This window comes from Dipodomys spectabilis, unplaced genomic scaffold (genome assembly GCF_019054845.1).
Source record: "Dipodomys spectabilis isolate Male_0828 unplaced genomic scaffold, ASM1905484v1 ptg000783l, whole genome shotgun sequence".
Classification (NCBI taxonomy): domain Eukaryota; kingdom Metazoa; phylum Chordata; class Mammalia; order Rodentia; family Heteromyidae; genus Dipodomys; species Dipodomys spectabilis.
Genome location: NW_024871460.1, coordinates 17,024,579 through 17,045,435, shown reverse-complemented (window position 1 = coordinate 17,045,435; position 20,857 = coordinate 17,024,579). Strand labels below are relative to the sequence as shown.

The 20,857-nt window shown below is 36.3% G+C and overlaps 1 protein-coding gene across 34 annotated transcripts in view; it reads left to right on the top strand.

The window, feature by feature from the left end:
- The window catches only part of Rims2 (regulating synaptic membrane exocytosis 2), a 418,336-nt gene extending 397,479 nt beyond the window's left edge, over positions 1–20,857 (top strand). For 31 of the 34 annotated variants that reach the window (XM_042673035.1, XM_042673026.1, XM_042673040.1 and 28 more), the window contains 5 exons: positions 12,797–12,938; positions 15,284–15,396; positions 15,709–15,810; positions 17,102–17,241; positions 17,990–18,820. In XM_042673035.1, the coding sequence (XP_042528969.1) occupies positions 12,797–12,938; positions 15,284–15,396; positions 15,709–15,810; positions 17,102–17,241; positions 17,990–18,208 (716 nt within the window). In that variant the 3' untranslated portion in view covers positions 18,209–18,820. Of the gene's footprint in view, positions 1–12,796; positions 12,939–15,283; positions 15,397–15,708; positions 15,811–17,101; positions 17,242–17,989 lie in introns of all 34 variants that reach the window. The other 3 variants (XM_042673019.1, XM_042673018.1, XM_042673020.1) reach the window with 1 other exon arrangement.

Below are 20,857 nucleotides of genomic sequence, written 5' to 3'. Positions count from 1 at the left end.
ATATCATTCTTGACAGGAGAAGCAGCCCTACACCTTCCTATCCATTGTTTCCAAGGAGAAATCATCATGGCCACATAATGCAGGAAAGTGGCCCTTTTCCTGATACTTGGGTCGTCTGGGTGACTGTGTCAGTGATTTTTAGTTATGTACATAATATGGAATGAATTTGGATTTCCCAATTTTATGGCCTGCCACAGTCAAGTACTGGTGGCTCACATCTGTAATCCTAGCTACTCAGGAGGATGAGATCTGAGGATCAAAATTCAAAGCCAGCCTAGGCAAGAAAGTCCATGAGACTCTTATCTCCAAGTAACCACTAGAAAACTGGAAGTGGTGATGTGGCTCAAAGTGGTAGAGCCCTGGCTTTAAGCTAAAAAGCTCAAGAACAGTGTCCAAGTTCCCAAGTCTCACAACCAACAAAAATAAAAAAATACAGCTTGACAATCATATAAAAGAAATTCTATCAACAACACTAACAGAATAAATTATCTAATTTCTTTGATTGCTAGTAGAGTGAAAATTATGGGAATATCATCATAAAATAGGACTAGTTTAAAAATCACTAGGAAATTGAGAAAAGACTTTTTGCATGTGATAGTAAAGTTATGAGGAGTTAATAAAAAAAATTGAAATAAAAGACCTGTTTAGCCTAGCATGGTTGTACAACCTGCAATTCCCACACTAGGGAGTCAGAGACAGGAAGATTGAATGTTTGAGCCAAACTGGCCTACACAGTGAAACCCCATTTTTTTTTTAAAGACCAGTGTAACACCTCCACTCTTTGAAGAGGGTGTTGATCTAGTAAGATAAATATGAAGATATTTTTTCTAATCTTTGTGATAGCAAATAATACACATAATTTTTAGTAATCAATCCTATTTTATTGAATTAGAAGTTTGCCTGTGCTCTATTGAAATAAAAATTCTCCAGATATTTAAATATAGTTATTTTAAATGCAGACATCATACTTGCACAATTGGTATTCACTAAATGTCTATTAATAGTTCTACCATTCTTTTCAAGCTAAATGTCAGTGTGATTGCTGTCCATTATATGTGAATATACATATTTATATTATGCATTAGATATGGTCTAAACTTTCGAATGCAGCAATCAACATTTTTGCATATCTTCTGAAAAGCCAAACTTGGGAGCAGGACAGATGGTTATAAGCTTCTATGGATCTTTTTATAGGAGATCTTATTTTTCCTAGATTATGAATATTATAATAAATTATTTCTAAATAAGTTTGTATCATATTCAATAATAGCATAACCTTTTCATATCAGATTTATATTCAAGACAGATAAAGTAAAGCAGAAGATGTTGGAATTTTTAAAAATAAGCAACAGTCCCACATTACCTTTTTAATCTAAGAATCAGAATCTTTCACTGCTCAGAGTCCTTAAAGTAGTTGAAAACTTCAATATGAAAGTCAAATAAAGCCTCAGTTTGCGTTTATCCTTTGGTAGGTTCACTCAATAAAACCAGTAATAGGATGTAGTTTCCCTATGGAGATATTTTATATATAATGACTTACAAAAGAAACCCACTAGAATGTTGTAATGGCAGCAACCTATTCCTAAGGATTGTATTTTCATGGAAATGCTCTCTGCTGTGTTCGAGTAAGTCTTTATTATAGGTTCAACAAGATTTTCTGAATATTTATTCTATCTCATGTTATAGTGAGTTTTTTCTCATTTGTGTTAATTTGACACTCAGGTTTGAACTCAGGTCTTAATATTTTATTGGAGAGGAGGAAGATTTACCTACTTATGATATTATTTGAACAAGTGAAGAAAAAGCTAGCATAATAATATAGCAAATCCAGTTTGTAAGTATCTTTTTTTTTTCCTTGGGTCCGGTTATGGGGCCTGAACTCTGAGCCTGGGCACTGTCCCTCAGCTCTTCAGCTCAAGGCTAGCGCGCTATACTTGAGCCACAGCGCCACTTCTGGCTTTTTTCTTTTTGCTTATGTGGTGCTGAGGAATCGAACTCAGGGCCTCATGCATGCAAGGCAAGCACTCTGCCACTGAGCCACCTTCCCAGCCCTGTAAGTATCTTTTTTTCAGCTGAAAAGTAGGATTTGTTTTCATGTAAGTGATGCTTTCCAAAAGCCATGAACAGAAATTCCACCAGGCCTCACATGGGTTTATAACAGGAGTCAGAAGGCTAATGGGAACCTATGAGCTCTCTTGTCTATTTCCTGCCATCGCTCCTGTCTCTGCATGGCCACTTCTTAGAGATCCCATGTGGACTACTTTTTTCTGGATCATCATGAGCAAAGGAAATGAAGCATGATTTATTGAGATTTAGGTTTTATTAAATGAGACTAAAATACAGGGGATTTTTTGGCTATTTAAATTAAAGAGATCTATAAGTGATCATTTATTCCCTTAGTCTCTTAAATAAGGTGCCAGGAAAGTAACAACATCTGTGAAAGTATAAGACAAAAATTTTCAAGTTTTTATTTGGGGCAAACAAAAACATATTAATTGACTAAATGTGGGAACAGTGTGCATTATCTGCAAAAGAAATGCTTCCTCCCCAACTCTTCTTAGTTCTCTTTTATTCTTCCTAGTCTCATGGACACTTTGATAATCTGAGACCTCCATTCATCTTTGAGGTCATCTGTAACTTCTCAATCTACTCTGTTTTCAGGATCCCTCTGCCTGTATAGCTTACTTAAGCATCATCTTGATCGTGACACTACTCTGAAACTTCAGTACATCAAAAACTCAAAACCTTAAATACATCTTCATCTAAGCCTCCATACTGTTTATCTCCAGGTTTTGTCCATTACCTTCCTCTATACGTTATATGCATCTGCCCACCCGTGTCCTACACATATCCTTTGTGAGGTGAGGTGTTCAGAAACTATAAGAGCTTCTTCAGGCAGAATTTGAAATAATGGTTTATCGATGCCTAGTTCTGTGAATCAAGCAGATACTCAATTTCTTTATTTTTATGTGAAATGTTTGCCCATCAAAATACCTATCTTGGAGAACGTTGTAAATTAGTGTTATTTTTGTTCACCCTTCCCTTATGAACCTATTTCAAAATATTTGTACCTTTTCCTGAATCTCTGTTATCTCTGTTGTTCAACACATGAGGCACTAGCCATCGGTGGCTACTGAAATTCAAATAAGTTACAGTAACCATTTAGTTCCCCAGTCACACAAGCATATAGTCATACAACCATATTTCAGGTGCTCAGTAGCTATATGTCTTATTGGGAAGTTTAATCTTAGAGAGCATTTTATCATTCATGGAAAGTTCTGTGGAACAATGCCGCTCTAGTTATGCTGTGCTCCTCATAGTACACATAATGCCTTAGACTATAGTTTCCTATCTTATCTCACCTACTAAATAAAAAGAATCATACAGGCTGGGAATGTGGTTTAGTGGTAGAGTGCTTGCCTAGCATTCATGAAGCCCTGGGTTTGATTCCTCAGTACCATATAAACAGGAAAAAAAAAAAAAAAAAGCCAGAAGTAACGCTGTGGCTCAAGTGGTAGAGTACTAGCCTTGAGCAAAAGAGGCTCAGGCCCTGAGTCAAACCCCAGGACTGGCAAAAAAAGTATAGAATTAGAAATTATATGATCCTATGTTGCTTATTTTTATTAACTCCCACAGTACCTTACGCCTACTCAGTACTTAACAAATATGTGCAAGTATATATATAAATGAATAGATAAACAAGTACCTTGCTGGTTGTATGAATCATACAATATAAAGAAGCTATTATTGCTGAAAGGGACAATATTCTGGCAGGTACAAGAGTGCTTGAACATCACACACTCTTTGTACTACACTCAGGAATTGTATATCTTTATCTACGTATAAACAGGAACACATTTTTTAAATCAGATCCCAAATGAAACATGTGAAGTAAGTGTTATTTAGGATGATGAATCAATTCTGGCAATTTAGGCAGAAAAGGTATTTGCCATTGGACCCTGCATAGGTCACAGAATCTCTAGAAAGGCTGGAGAACCTGAACTAAAGACTGAGAATGAGGGCAAACCACACTACAGAGCTAGTCCTGCAAATATGTTCAACTGCTACTTGGCACCAGTCTCACTTCTACAATTCATACCCTGGCCAGCACCCTCATGGTAGTGGAAGCCTATGGGCCCACCGGCTTCTTCTCGGCCTCAGTAGCTTAGTAGCAAAGCAAGAGACAGGTTTTAACTTCTACAACTGAAGGATAGTTATTTTCTTAGAAATGCATTCAAAGGGCTGGGAAGGTGGCTTAGTGGTAGAGTACTTGCCTCGCCTGCATGAGGTTTGATTCCTCAGCACCACATAAACAGAAAAAGCCAGAAGTGGCACTGTGGCTCAAGTGGTAGAGCGCTAGCCTTGAGCTGAAGAAGAGCTCAGGAACAGTGCCCATGCCCAGAGTTCAATCCCCGTGACTGACAACAACAAAAAAATTCATTCAAATTTTGCTGATAGACATTACTAAACATCTGCTCTATACAATAAAATAATTGTAGTTAAAATAAACAGCTGTTAGGCTCAGATAATTACTTATTTTTAGTTTTTTGGTTTTTGATTTTTTTTTTTAATAGTAGTTGTTACCAGATGCCGGTGGCTCATACCTGTAATCCTAGCTACTCATGAAGCTGAGATCTGAAGATTATGGTTCAAAACCAGCTCAAGTAGGGCTGTCTGTGAGACTTTTATCTCCAATTAAAGCTGGAAATGAAGTTGTCACTCAAATGATAGAGCCTAGCCTTGAGCAAAAGAAGCTCAGGGACAGCACCTAGGCCTTAAGACTTGGCTGCCCAAATACACACTCTTGGATTTACATATAAAATGTAATCAGTCCCTCAGAAAGACAACTTTAAACACATCCGTTAAAATCCAGGACTTTTGAGGGACATGTACTTGCATGTTCTAGCTCTTCCTCATATCAGTTTTGGTTTTAATGGTGTGATAACCTGTACATATAATACTAGTTATCCAATCTATCAAATTTCAATGAAGTAGAAATGTAATGGCAGAGCAACCAAAATTAAATTCCTGCTGAAAAAGACATGATTAGGAAACTCAAAACAGATATTCATAGGAATTATCAAGCTTCCCTTGGTAGGAATGGCAAGAATTGACAGTAGAATACATTTTTGTTCCACAACCGACAAAAAAAAAAAAAAAAAAAAGAAGGAATACATTTTTGTCCCCCTGACATTCAGTTTTCTGGGAGATGTTTCTTTCTCCTTTATTCTCCATGACCACAGAGGTTTGCACTGAAGAGGAAGCTCCATAGTTCTCATGGCCTGCTTCTTGTTAGTTCAGGCCTACAAACTGAGTTGTTATTGAGAGTCCAGGACAATTGTGTAAGGTAAGATAGTAATTTTTTTCTATACCACACCTTCAGTATTCTGTAGCTTTTCAGTTCATTTGTTTGTGCTCAGTTTCAAGTGTAACTCGAGTCTTCCTGGCCCCATTTGTCCACCAGGCTCTCTCCCTTTGTGTGGCAGGGCCCTGGTGATTTACACGTACTTTGCATCCTATAAGTTTAGGACAATTTCACATGTCACTCCTGTCATTTTTCAAATAAGAGTTTTTATAACATTTTACAATTCTCAAAGCACTTTGAGTTGGAGTATGTTACCTCATTGTCATTAGTCACTATTTGTTAAATCGTCATATCTTCTATGGCATAGCCTAGCTTTCCCAACCTTATACCCAAGAATGAGTATTAGTATGATGTGATCAAAGTATATATATATATGCATGCATGAACTTAACACAGTTAACCTCTGTACATTAATATGCACTGATAATATAGAAAAATAATTATGAATTTTAGATAGATAAATCCGTTCTAGGAATATTACCTCCAAAATATTTAACCGTAAAGTTGTAAAGGGATGGGTAATATTGCATGTCTCTTGAGAGAGAGGCAGGCACAGGTATTGATCAGTGTGGTTGATGTATGGACAGGCCAGATCTAACAGTTAAGAAATACAGGGGCTGTCTGCTCCAACTCACTCATTCTTTCAAGTTACCTAGTTTTATTTTCACATATGTACATTGAACATTGCATGTGCTGTATTTATGTTCATAGACTGTAGGCATGATTCCATTTTTTGTTTGTTTGCTTTATCATTCAAGCTTGTAAAACCTCACTTCTTTTACCTCTTTTACCTTCTTTTATCCCCTTTCAATCAGATTGCATTTCTCTTAACTTTTTTTTTCCATAGTGACATCGTGTTGGGACTCTCCCTTTTTCTTACACTTTCAGATTCTTTGTGATTGCATGTGGCTCACCTTGAATAATCCAGGATAGTCTCTCCCTATTGGCTGGTTAGCAAACTTAATTTATTCTGCAGCCTAAATTCCCCTTTGCAATGGACAATAATGTATTTTTTAGTCTGTGTTTTAGGATGTGGACATCTTTGGAAAGGTATCTTGTCTCCTCCACATTGGAAGATAAGGAAGGCCTTTACATCCATTGAAATTATCAATGAACAATGTTTGACAACAAATGTACTCATTACCTCCCATATGTAACTATAACCCCTCTGTATATCACCTTGACAATAAAATGAAATTTAAAAAAATATGGGGGCAGGGAAGGTGGCTCTGGGTAGAATGCTTGCCTTGCATGCATGAGGCCCTAGTTTGATTCCTCGTCACCTCATAAGCAGAAAAAGCCGGAAGTGGTGCTGTGGCTCAAGTGGTGGAGCACTAGCCTTGAGCTGAAGAGCTGAGGGACAGTGCTCAGGCCCAGAGTTCAAGCCCCATGACCAACAAAAAAAAGAATAAAAAAGAAAAATACAGAGCTAAAAGACAGGGTACATGATTCAGTTGTTTAACTTTGGATAAAGGCTTGATTGTTTTCTAACGGGCTTTCAATTGATTAACCTTAGTTCTGTAATAGCAACATTAGAGAACAGAAGAAAATACAATAAAATGACAAGTACAAAAGAGGGCGACCTTGTCCAACTTATTACCCCCTCCCTCCATCAGAATTCTTTAGATATAATATAAATGGCTTTTCTAAATTATACTCACTGAAAAATAGTAATTTTGAATAAAATGCAAGACAATGCTTTACTAACTTTGAGCCAATAAATTGAGGTCTAAAATAAAAATTTAAGATAGTTTTTTGAATCCATCAACTTGTTTCCATAAATCATTTCTTATATTGATACCAAGAAAATCCAACATATGCCGGGCACCGGTGGCCCACGCCTGTAATCCTAACTTCTCAGGAGGCAGAGATCTGAGGATCATGATTCAAAGCCAGCCAGGCAGGAAAGGCTGTGAGACTCTTATCCAATTAGCCACCAGAAAACCAGAAGTGACACTGTAGCTCAAATGGTAGAGCACTTGCTTTGAGCTGAGGAGCTCAGGGACAGTGCCCAGGCCCAGAGTTCAAGCTCTGAGACTAAAAAGAAAATACAACATGCAAAGTCTGCCAAGATTGTAAGTCCTGCCCTTACTAGTACATAGATCAGTTCCCAAGTAATAGCAATGAGGACCTTTTGATTTTTGTTGTCAAGCCATTCAAATAGTTTTCTGTTTTTCATATATTAGCGAAAAACAACTCTTTGGTCTTACAGTTAATCAGATGGCTTTCTTGAATACAGAAGGTACCAAGTAAATGAGCCATGCAATTAAGCAGACCAGAATAAGAAGGACAGTTTCTGTGTGCTGCCAACTGCCTATGAGATTTAGCAATCCAAGAAATTGATATTTATCTGCAGGCCACTTCTCTACAAGCCTAAAATACCTTATATGCAAGGGATAGCTATAAGACTATTTTTAATATGTCAATACATAGGCCTGTATTATGCATATATGAATATATGCCTCTGTGTGTATATCTATATACTTTTTTCAAAAATCATGTTAAGTTTTTTAATTTTTAGTTGGTAGTCATAATATTTTTAAGTTTTCCAACTTGAAAAAAATCGTACAGAGACTTAGAATTTATGGTATTAGTTTTCGAGTGTAATAATTATCACAAATTTAGAAGGTGAAAAACAACACCCATTTATGAGTTCACAGTGTGACTGGATTTTCTCTTTAGCATATCACAAGGTTGATATCAAGGTGTATTGTGTCACTCAAGATGATGGCAAATTTTGAATCTTTGAAGTTTTAGGCCTGAGGTCCTTTTTTTTTGTTTTTTGTTTTCGGGTTTTTATTTTGCTATTGGTCAGTGGTTAATGGTTGCTCTTTGATCTTCAAACCATCAAAGACACATTGAATCCTTCCTGACTTTCAGATCCCTCTGATTTCCAGTTTTGGAACTAACCAGAAAAGCACTCTGTTAAAAGACTTTCCTGGTTATACTAGACTCACTACAATAATGTCCCTAGGTTTTAACTTACTGATTAGTTACCTTAATTACATCTGCAAAATGGCTTTTACCAGGTAAAGTAACATCATCATGAGGTTCATCTTCAGATTCTCTCTTTCTCACTGTTAAATGCTCAATATTTAGGTTGAATAACATAATAAATCATGTATTATTTGCATTATGAAACATCTGCACTAAGTGTGAATCACCATAATGTGCTATATTTAGGCTTAATTACTTTTGTTGTGTATGTGACCACAAAGGTTCTGTGGTGCTGAAAAATAAATTTATAAATAAGTCAGATAATGCAACATTTTAGAAGACAAGTTTTAAAGCTACTATAAGTGTGAACCTCCACACATAGTTGTAAAAAAATAAAAAAGTTTAAAAGCTATTATGAATACTTATTAGGTAGAATTCTTTGTTTGAGTAGCCTATCTCCTCAATGTATGCTCTTGTGATCTTGATCATACCTTGACACAAACTCAGACATTAGGGCTGAAACTTATCAAATTCATCTACATTCTTCCCTGCGCCATTTTTATAGATGAAAAGCCAACAGCTCAGATAAGGAATATGACTCAGAGAAGCCCACAGAGCCAATAAGTGGTTGAAACTGGCCTACTTTTCTGGTTTTTTATTCCCTAGCTTGTTAAATAACATTACCATTAGTTGTAAACTTTCTATGTATCAGGCATTCTCTACACACTTTAGATGTTTATTTTCCTTAATCATTAGCCAACCTATCAGGCACGCATTATTATTATAATTTCATTATTATCATCATTTCAGAGATTGATAAAACTAAGACAGAGTAAGTGACTTGCTCAAATTAGCCCAGCTTCTAAATGGAAGAAAGCTCTTCCTACCCCACCAGGCTACTTCTTTTTTTCTTTTTTCTTTTTAGGTTTTCTTGCAGCTCCTTTTGTGAGGTGGAGCTTTCTTTTTATTTTTATTGTTATTATTATTATTGTGTTTTTTATTGTGAAAATACTGTACAGAGGGGTTACAATTACATGAGCAATTTCATATCAAGCATTGTTGCTTGCGCCAAAGTTGTAAAGTTCGTTTTTTCGGCATAACGTCTTGTACATCTCATTGTTGCAGTGGGTGCACCTGTATCTCTATTTAAACAATTGGTTTTTTCCCTTCCCCTCCCCAAATTATACCAACATCAAATACAGTGAAAACGGGTTTATATCGTGGGGGAGGGACATACAAAGCAACAAAGAAATCATCTTATAAATATGTTAGAAACAATAACAAGAAAGAAAAACCATTTGAGTCCTTATCTTGGGGTTTATTTGGCCTAACATCAACTTACCTGACCATTTCTGCTTGTCTCAGATATATACTAGTTATTGCAAATAAGGGAAACCATGGGACCTATGTGTCTTTGGGCCTCCACCAGGCTACTTCTAAAGGAACTGTCCACATGTTGTTGCAATCAGCATCGTGTCACCTCTGTGGACAGCTGGCCATGCACTTCTGCCAACAAATTAATGATAAGAGAACTTGGGATCTGGAGACTGTATACAAACTCTGGTTCTGTCAGTTAAAAAATGCGGTTTCAGGGAATTGTGTAGTCTCCTGGGCCTTTTGATGCTATTGATCTACGAAAATAGAGATTTTTTTTTAAGTTGTTAGGAATAAGATACACATAAACAAAATGATTACTTTGCTCATTATATTGTTATTCTTTGACACAAGTGGTAGCTGGTTCTCATCACTTAATAACAGTGTATTTTCAAGTCACTTCTGCCTGGTAGAGTCAATAGTAAATAAGAAACGATGCATCTTTGGCATTGCAAAAAAATATATCCTAAGATCTTTAGAAATTCTGTGTCATGTGTTTCCTGTATATATCCTTATTTTGCATTTTCACAAGGACATTGTTGATAGGAAAGTAGACTCTAAGCCCTTGGCTGGCCTTCCTCATACCAGCCTAGCGCCTTCCATCATTCCAGTTTATAGCTAGGAAAAATTCTACTACTTCCAGATGTAGTCATTTGAGGCACACTCTGAAATAAAAGCATAAATATTAAACTCATGAACATCAAATTCTACTCTTCAGCCTCATCTTTTTCTACATTTTTCTTTTTCATGAATATGTTTAGGGAGTTTTTATTTTCCTTACATTATTTGAATTGTCAGATTATAAAATTTAAATTCTTTGTAGTATTCTAATGATAAAGAAAATCATTATAGGGGCTGGGAAGTTGGCTCAGTGGTAGAGCACTTGCCTTGCATGCCTGAGGCCCTGGGTTCGATTCCTCAGCACCAAATAAGAAAAAAGCCAGAAGTGATGCTGTAGCTCAAGTGGTAGAGCGCTAGCCTTGGGCTGAAGAGCTGAGGGACAGCGCCCAGGCCCAGAGTTCAAGCCCCACGACTGGACCCAAAAAAAAAAAAAAAAAAAAAAAATCATTATAATACATGTGGTTAACCACCTAAAAATTTCCTAATTGAATCTAATATCTAATTCATATTCAGATTTTCCCTACTGTCTTAAAATTGCTTTTATACTAATTTTTTTTACAAATTTCCTCATTTTGTTCTATTTTTCCAAATAAGACAAAGCATACTCACAATGTCTGATAGTCACATCTCTTTTCTATCTTGTAATTTACAGCAATTATCTTAGCTTGTGTGTTTTCATGATGTTAACTTTGTAAGAGACAAAACTAATTCTCTTAACAGTACCCCATATTCTAGGCTTTCCTGTTGTTTTGTTTGTATATTATTTATCTTGTTATTTATCCCCTGTATCTTTGAAAAACAGAAGATCTGGTTGGAAACAAGCTGTTAAGAACAACTTGATAGGTAACACTATGTATTTTATATCAGATAATACATATGATTGTCCCATTATTCACTTGATTAGTATGACAGTTGCCAGATCTCTCATGTTGATGTAGCTTTTCTTTTTCTTTCAATGCTTAAAACTAATTTGTGGAATGATTACTTGGTTTATAGAAACACCCTTTTTCCAACTATGCTTTCTAATTGTGTTAGGCTTCATTGTTAAGCCTTGCTTAAGTCATTTATTCCACTGGAAGTTGTAAATTTTTTGTAATTTTTAAATTTATCATCCCTTTTATATTTATTAACTAACTCTCCTCTGTAAATGAGAGCTTTCCTTCATCCACGGGTGATGCCTATGTCTTTATTGTTTATATCAGTACAACATGTTTGCTATTAATTGCCTAAATTGGCATCTTTAGGTTATGGAACTGAGTTTTAGATCAGTTGTAATTTATATTTTGTGTATACACTTTAAAACATTTTAGTGTACATTAAAGTTGGAAGTGGAGAGTGGATGATTTAAAACAGTGTTTCAAAGTGGTGAACAAAATTAAGACACTTTGGCAAAGAGATTTCAGCAAGTCCGTGGCACTAATAAAAGAACTTACTAATGCTAGCCACTAGAGAGCCTTGCATATGGTTAGATCCCAAAAAGCTAGTGCATTCATAGTCAATAAGGATGAATATTTAGGCCTGAGAAGAAGCAAGTGAATACAAAAAAAAAAAAAAAAAATCAACTTGGGTTCGGTCAGCTCCACATTCCAGCATTCATAATTTGAGCTCAGTTTCTTATCTCCCTCTGCTCACCATTCCTCTGTGCTTTGGTCTTTGCACCTCCTTCTCACAAACATAGCCATCCCTGTCTTTACACATTTATCCACACAGTTTCGTTGCCCACAGTTTCCTCTTCCCTCCCCTCCTCCCTTCATTTCCAATCTCCCCATTTTTCAAACCCAGATCAGATGCTACTCCCTTTATGAAGAGCCTTCTCCCCTTCAGATATCACTTCCTACCTCTGTCACATATTAATACATGAGTCTCTTTCCTGTTTGGTCTTCCCATGGGCTTTCATCAGTACACTTCTTTACCATAGGGACATGACTATCAAAACTTGACACTGCTGGTGTTTTGCATCCTTACATTCCCCTTGAGAATCTTTCTGAAAGTTAAGCAGATCTAACACCCTCCAAAAGCAAATATTTTTGTGAAAATTAAGGCTACTGTTTGAGTATTTATCACCATCTGTTCTTTGTAAATAGTATAAGATTTAATTCTTTTAATATGACAAAAGGAAAGGAGGAAAAAAAGGTAGGCTAAATTATTTTTGCATTTAAATATCACCACGAAAATGATAGGCATAAATTAACCTGACAAATATTACAGTGAAAATGAAGCTCATTTTATTTTCTTAAATTGAATCTTTTAATATGTTAATCACATGAACACTATTTTAAATGGAAATAAAACAATGGTATTTTGTGCTGCTTCAAGATTTTTATCTGATCCAACAAAACATTGTTTTAAAGTGTTTTAAATATCTTTTCTCTGTGTTTCCTTAAGAATACTTTGCCTCCATGCAGTTCTTTTCATCTGAGGACTTCCTGAGGCTGATAATTTTTGTTACCCAATAGCAATAACAAAGCTGTGATGTCGTTTGGATTTTTATTTCTGCAGAAGCAGGGGGTAAAAAACTACGGAGCACTGTGCAGAGAAGTACAGAAACAGGTCTGGCAGTGGAGATGAGGAACTGGATGACTCGACAGGCCAGCCGAGAATCTACAGATGGCAGCATGAACAGCTATAGCTCAGAAGGAAAGTAAGTAAGGCTGGTTAAGAGGCGTGTCTCTTCCACACCTTGCTTGTAGCCTTCTTGTCTGGTTCATCCTCTGTTCTCACAAAATCTAGCTCACACCCTCTGCAACCATTTTCATCGTCACTGGCTGACTTCCTGTGAAGAGAACTTTACTCATCTGCCACTGAGTGGTATGCTATTTCTGGCTTTTTCCATCAAAGGATATAGGTTTGGGGATAAAGTGTTTTGCCTTTGCTGATAAGGTGTTAAAATGTGACTCTCACATTACATGTAAATAAAATATCTTGCCCTAGCTTGAAATAATATATAAAAGCACCAAATTTAATGCGTGCTAGTACCATACCACATAGACTATGCTAATTTTAAACATCTTTAATGTGTTTAAGTTACTATGAAAAAATAATTTCATGTACTAACAATATTTCATATCATTTATTTCGACTAATAAAGTTAACTAATAATGAAATAAAAATAAATGAATAAATAAAAATAAGTGAAATATAATGCATTTTAATTACATGAAATATAACATCCAAAAAGGAATTCCCCCTAAAATAGGGGCCCTATGTAATTATATGAACCTTTCCTTTGAATGAACTATCTTTGAGATTTTTTTTCTAAGTTTTTACAAACATTATATAGCCAAGCAGGTGGTTCATGCCTGTAATACTAGCTATTCAGGGATGCTAAAATATGAAGATTGCTGTTCAAAGCCAGACCAAGCAGATAAACCCAAGAGTTTATCTCCAATTAATCTTTAAAAAGCTGAAAGTGGAGGTGTGACTCAAGTGTTAAGAGCATCTGCATGAGCCAAAAAGCTGAGTGAAAGTGCAAGGTTCTAAGTTCAAGCCCCAGTACAAGTACAAAAGGAAATAAAGGATTGTATGACCCCATCACAAATAAATTAATGTTAATGATGACTATAGATCTGTAAATGGATGTGTAAAGGGAATCAATAGATGTGTAGTTTACTAACCTTCCATCACTATGGAAACATTGAATGCTTAGACAGAAGTGTAGCCAATATTATGAAATATTACATGGGGTATAAAACATTTAAACTGTGACCTCGACCCCAGATCGCTGTACTCCTAATAGATAAATAGGATAAATACTAATAAATTACTTTAACAAATATTATCTTCTACAGATCCAGACACCATACCGTGAGTTGGGATTTAGGTCATGTAAGGAAGTCAGTATCCATGGTTAAGATCGTAGACACTGGGATCCCATAGACCTAGATTCTTTCATTGTTATTATTGTTTCTTTGTCTTGATACTATAGGATTTTCCAAAAATTACTTACTTTTTTTAAGCTTCAATTTAATTGACGCTTAAGAAGTATTTATTGAGTAATTACACTTTCCCAGGCAAAGGTTCTAAGTACCTAGAAGTACAGCAGTTAACTGCTATGTTGTTCAAACAGATAACAAACAAACAAACCTGTTTTTCATATCAGGGATCCTATGAGGGGACTAGTTTTGTTTGAGAGGTGGAGGAAGGCTGCCAGGTTTGGCTAGAGATGATCATTATACATCAGTCTAAGTCTGTTGCCTAAAGAAGAGGACCAAGCTGGAGACATCAAGCTAGGCAGTACCAGTATGAAGGAGAAATGCAAGGAGCCTAGAGGCTGCAGGAAGTGAAGTGGAGAAAGCATCTCAAGGAAGAGGAAGAGATCCATCGAGTCAGGTTCTTCTAATCTGTTGAGTTAGATGAAACTGAGTAATGTGGTAATCAGTGCATTTACTTCTGTGGCCATTAGGTAAATTTTGCTAAGAGAAATTTTGGTTTCAAGAGAGAATGAAAAGGGAATAAATGCAGACATAATTTAGGGGCATGTTTTTCAAGGAATTTCAAGGAAAGAAATGGGGTGCTAACTTGGAAGAGAAGTGGAGTCAGGAGAAGGGATTATTTATGTAAGATGGAAGACATAGTAGCATTGTTTAAATGTTGATGAGAATAATCCAGAAGGGTTTCTCCATCTATAAAAGAGGATAAATCATAGAACCTGTCTTCTAGTTAGGCCACTAGATTAAATACCATAGAACCTGCCATGGAATAGGTTCTTAACAGGTACTGGGCATGGCTGACAAATCACAGCCTCTGTCCTCCAGCTCAAGAAAGAGGAAGACACATAAATAGAAGTCTGCAATCATGTAACAATTGCTTCATGTGACATACATTGACATAGAGAATATGGAGCAAGAGGTATGGGAAGTGGACTGGGATGTTGGGGTCCAATAAATACCAGTGACAAAATAATGGTACCAGCCATGCTTCCACAGAAAGTAGACTAGAGAGAGACATGGGACTGAGGATTCCATCCATATGTTATTTTGCTTTCAGTTTGATTTTCCCTGGTGTCCGCTTGGCCTCTGACAGCCAGTTCAGCGATTTCCTCGATGGGCTGGGCCCTGCTCAGCTAGTGGGACGTCAGACTCTGGCCACTCCTGCAATGGGTAAGGCTTTCTGTCATGGAATTGTATTGCTTTTCTTTAGTATATTGAAAATTGTATTCCTTTAATTTCATAGACTCTCTACCACTATTACTAGCAGAAACAAAGTGAGACTTTTTTAACAGTAATTTTTTTTCATTTTAATTTCTGATGATCTTTAAAGGAAGATATTGATAAAACTGGTAACATTTTTTTTTAATTTAAGGAGACATGGGAAATGATGAACTGTTGTTAAACCAAGTTCTTTGGTGAAAGCACTTCTCTTAATGCATTTGTGTGGTAAAGCACATTTTTTTCTTCTTCTTGCACCATTAGGTGACATTCAGGTAGGAATGATGGACAAAAAGGGGCAGCTGGAGGTGGAAATCATTCGGGCCCGTGGCCTTGTTGTAAAACCAGGTTCCAAGACACTGCCAGGTAAAGAAACAGAAGAGATATTCCTATTATTGTCTGTTAAACTATGGTGTTTTCATTTAGAAGCCGTGTTTTTTTTTATTTTTGAAAAACTTAGATTTTAGTTAAAGATGCTAACAGATAAGTCAGTTATCTGACTTGCTTCAGGCTATCGTAGTTTGAGGTTTATCTTGAATTCAGTAAAAGTGTTCTCTTACTGGAGGAGAATAATATAAGCTCTTAAATAATTCCATATATATTAAAAATCCCTAAAATAAAAACTATCACACTTAGATGATTCATTTTTGTCACAACATATGCATAAGAAGTTCTCTTTACTTAATAACTAGTGTTTTATGCTGCTCTTCAGTTTTATCTAGATCTTCAAGTTTCACCTAAGGCATCCTTAAAACTCTAAAATTAGAATAAAGATGGATATAGGTTCCATGGTAGCATAAGCCAATATATGCTAAATGTTCTAATTGTAAGAGTTTTAACTCCTGTAGTATGTAAGGAAAAAGAGTCATTATTTAACTTTATGCCATATATTTCATACTGAAATGTTACTAGAATGTAAGATAATTGAAGTTGTGGAAAATGACGCAGTGGTTTTACATGTTTGAAACGATTACTGAGAATTCTGAAACTTCATTTCTAGCCTTAGCATTGTCACTACTGACATCTCAACTTTTCAATCCTTGCAGGAATTTAAAACTAGGATGCATTGCTTATTGTACAACATTGCCATTACCTTTTATGTTCATAAAAATAAAATTGTTTTGTCATAAAGAATATCATGACTTTTACATTAGTGGGCATGAATTTCATGAAGTGTTTGCCAAATAAATTTTAAGCCATTGAATTTATATTTAGCAACCTCTTCCTAGCCAATTTGAACATTCTATCCTCAAGCCTCATTCCACACCACCATCAGTAAAGAAACACCTTTGAATGATAAGTAATCTTTTGGATTGGAGGAGCAAAAACAATGTAATTAAATTGAGCTTTTGGTAAATTAAAGATTAAGAGACCTCTCTAGAGGGCAGGATGGTTAGAGACTGGAAATGTTTTACCTTACTTATCCAGTGTTCAAATAGATACAAACAGCAGTAAACAAACAAAAATTGCATCCCCTGCAACTCTCTGAGTGGCTGACGATTGTCCATAATTTGAATTGAACATCCCGTACGAGACCAGGGACTTTTGATTGGCGTTAGCTCTTTCAGATAAAAATGAGGCTATTGCAGATGTCCCCCATAAGCTGGACACGGAACAGATGTGATCATCATTCACCCCTACCCCGTTTTTTCCCTAGCACCGTATGTCAAGGTGTATCTACTAGATAATGGAGTCTGCATAGCCAAAAAGAAAACGAAAGTGGCACGGAAAACGCTGGAACCCCTTTACCAGCAGCTGTTATCTTTTGAAGAGAGTCCCCAAGGAAAGGTTTTACAGGTATTTACTTATTTGCTGATTCCTTACATAAGAAACTATTTTTATGAAGCCAAACCTTGTATTCAGTACTTTTACTTGAGACATCCCTTTTTTTCCTTGTTTTTTCACCATTATTGGGGCTTGAACTCAGGACCTCACACTCTTGATTAGCTTTTCTGCTCAAGGCTGGCACTCCTCCATTTGAGCCATACCTCTACTTCTGGATTTTTGGTGGTCAGTTGGAGCTGAGAGTCTCATGGACTTTCCTGCCCCATGCTGGCTTTGAATAGTGATTCTCAGATTACAACCTCATGAATAGCTGAAGTATAAGCACAAGCCAACTGTGCCCAGTTTCTTGTCACATTCTGTTATGTTCTTCACAGCTGAAAGTCTTTGAAAACCTGAAAGTGGTGGCCAGTGCCATAAACTGTGTGTGTGTGTGTGTGTGTGTGTGTGTGTGTGTGTGTGTGTGTGTGCGCGCGCACGCGCGCGCGCGCACACGCGCGCACGCAGGCACTGGGGGGGGGGGGGGAGGGAGAAAGAGAGAGATCCCATTATACATCAACTCCAATCTCTGTGGACTGCTCATCGCCAAAGCTTTAGTAGATTTTGCAGTGTATCTTTGGATTCTGGTAGAAACAATTGTCCCATTCATCAAATACATCTATTTAATTATTCTTTGATGTCAAATGAACTTCACTATTTAAATGCATTTTTCAAGTTTTTTGTCAGGTATATGCTTATACCATTCTTTTCATTTTGCCAACAGATTATTGTCTGGGGAGATTATGGCCGAATGGATCACAAATCCTTTATGGGAGTGGCCCAGATACTTTTAGATGAACTGGAACTATCCAATATGGTGATTGGATGGTTCAAACTATTCCCCCCCTCCTCTCTAGTAGATCCAACCTTGGCCCCTCTGACAAGAAGAGCTTCCCAATCGTCTCTGGAAAGTTCCACTGGACCTTCTTACTCTCGTTCATAGCAGCTGTAAAACTGTTGTCACAGCAACCAGCGTTACAAAAAAAAAAATACATATATATCCACAGGTCGCAAACCCTGGTAACACTGCATGCTTAATGTTGTGTCTTCTGAGCCCATTTCTAGGGATACAAAGCGATCCTGTGTTCTCAGAGGAAGTTGCACACATTGTGCCCTAACGAAGGCCCTCAGGTGAAAGAGCAGAGCTATGAAGAACTATCAGGTTTGGAGTTCATTGACACTCGAGTTTTGGTCCAATCTGAAGCCATGGATTAATCTCAAAGAATCCCGTCAGTTTCATGCAACAAAAGCCCTTTTCAATGGCACCTTTATATTTTTATCGTTTTTCTTCATTTATCTAACCCAAAGCCCTGTTATGCCACAGAAATGGAGCTCTACAGCCATTAAGCCATGTTACAGGCCAAGGAATGAAGTCCTAAGAATCATCAGGTGAAAAGCAAGGTCAGGAACAAAGCATCCGCCCCTAGACCAGGATCCGGAGGGAGAGAGGCCAGCTGGGAAGCTCCAGCTGGCATGTCATTTACTGATGCCAAGATGTGTCGGACTCTGAAAATGACAATTCTGTGGCTACACTGTACTGAATGAAATTAAAGAAACTTTTGCATGGACTCAGATTAGCTGAATACTTTAAATTATTTTCTTGGGGCTGCAACTTGCAAAAAAAAATAAATAAAAATCAGCCATTTTCAACAATTTATATTATTTTTAAAAGTAAATTTCACTAGTGCATGGTTTTAAATGGGGGAGAGAATGCAACAGGGTGATACCAAGACACGCCATGTTTATTCTTTAACCACAGTCTGTGTTTTGGCAGACATTACAGATGAAAATACTTTCTAGCAGATACTTCAAATTCTCTTTATGTGACAACAGCAAGATAATGTATTCACTTTCTTTCCATGTGAAAACACAAATCTTATGACCTTCAATATGTGCAAATTCTTCACATCGTTCTTCCTCTTCTCTATCTCACTTTTCCTCTTCTCCCTCTTTTGTTTATTTTCTTCCTCCCAATGAGAGTGAACCTTATATTAAAAATGATGAGTTTTTTATCTGATTTAATCTTCTACCCCATATTTGATTCAGGGCTGTAGGTGCATCTAAATTTATGAATTTCTCAAGGGAATTAAAATATTTAAGAGCTTTCTTTATTTCAAGCATGTTGAAAGGACTTTGCAACATGACTTGGGAGTACACTTAAGTAAGTCAGCATGTATTTGACAAAGAAGATATTTGAACTTTTGCAACTTATTGTACAGTGCATGGTAATTTTTTTTTCACCTTCAAAATTCAGTTTACAGGAAAATCCTACAATCATGTGGCCATTGTAATGTCTGATAAATTTGTTTTCGGCACCAGCATTATTCATACAGGGGTTCAAGTATTATTTGTAGGTATTCTTAGGGGTTTTTGGTTTGTTTTCTAATTCTTTAAATGATTTCTTTAGCCAGTTTCCATTTACTGTGTGAATAGACACACTGCTAAAAATTTGGAGCCCAGACACCCAAGGCTGTTTATTAATTCATTTTTCTGTAGTAAAAATCAAAATTTTCACAAGTTATATTTCTAAGGAAATATCATAAACATAAATTTGCAACAGTTTTAAAGCTCCAATTTTTAAGTGACTCAAAGAAAGTCAATATGCCTACTAACTAGTTCTCTGATGCTGTCATCAGAAGTCTACATGCAAATGCTCTGGAGTCAAAACCCCTGCCTTTGGTTCTACTGACTGACAGTTATTACCATTGGGTGGTGCTGCAAGGTCAAATTTCTCTCAAGTTCCCAATTTAGAGGAAATGTCACTGGTCAATGAAGTGAACCACCCTTCCCTTCTGGTTCTTATGTCCTCTTTGACACACGTTCTTAATAGATTGGTTTGACTTTCTTGCAATACTTTTTGAAGTTCACACACATCACATCTGTTTAAATGAAGTCCATGCACAAATATTATTTTCTTTGTTTTTTATTTATTTTTTCTAATTCAGTGCTAATCATTGAAAACTATCATGCTTGATATGGTGCAAAAGTTAAAATGAGTATCACTAAAAATGCCTTCTCTTTATGTGGTGCAATATGAAATACATTAGGACTGTGTCTTGACAGTCTGAGATCTACGATGGACCCAGGTAGAGTTTTGAAAAGAATGAATAAAACTTTATTGAAATAATTTAGACACCTGTGTACCAGCAACAATTGATTTAATAGACCTGTAGTGTCTATACTACCCCTTAGAATAAACGTTTACCATTTTCCTGATACTAACAGGCAGTCACATAATCTTTTATGCATATTCCTATACAAATTATTTCTAATTTTAATAAGAAGGATATGACTGTATGGAATATTTGTACATACTTGTCATTATGCAGTATTTATTTAAAGTTGGTGTTGTTTCTTTTTTTTTTTAATTTTCACATGTCTGCACCTCGACTTGTGGTTTAGTCATGTAAATAGCACTATGCTAGTGACCATTGCTGCCCTGTACATAATACATTTTCAAGTAAAGGGAATTCCAGTTGGGGGAAAAAAACACAAAAAAGGGCAGATTAGTCCTGTAACAAACACCAACTAATGTAAATCAAATTCATTCTGGTGATGGTATTTAACACTTTAAATAAAACATTTTCTTTAC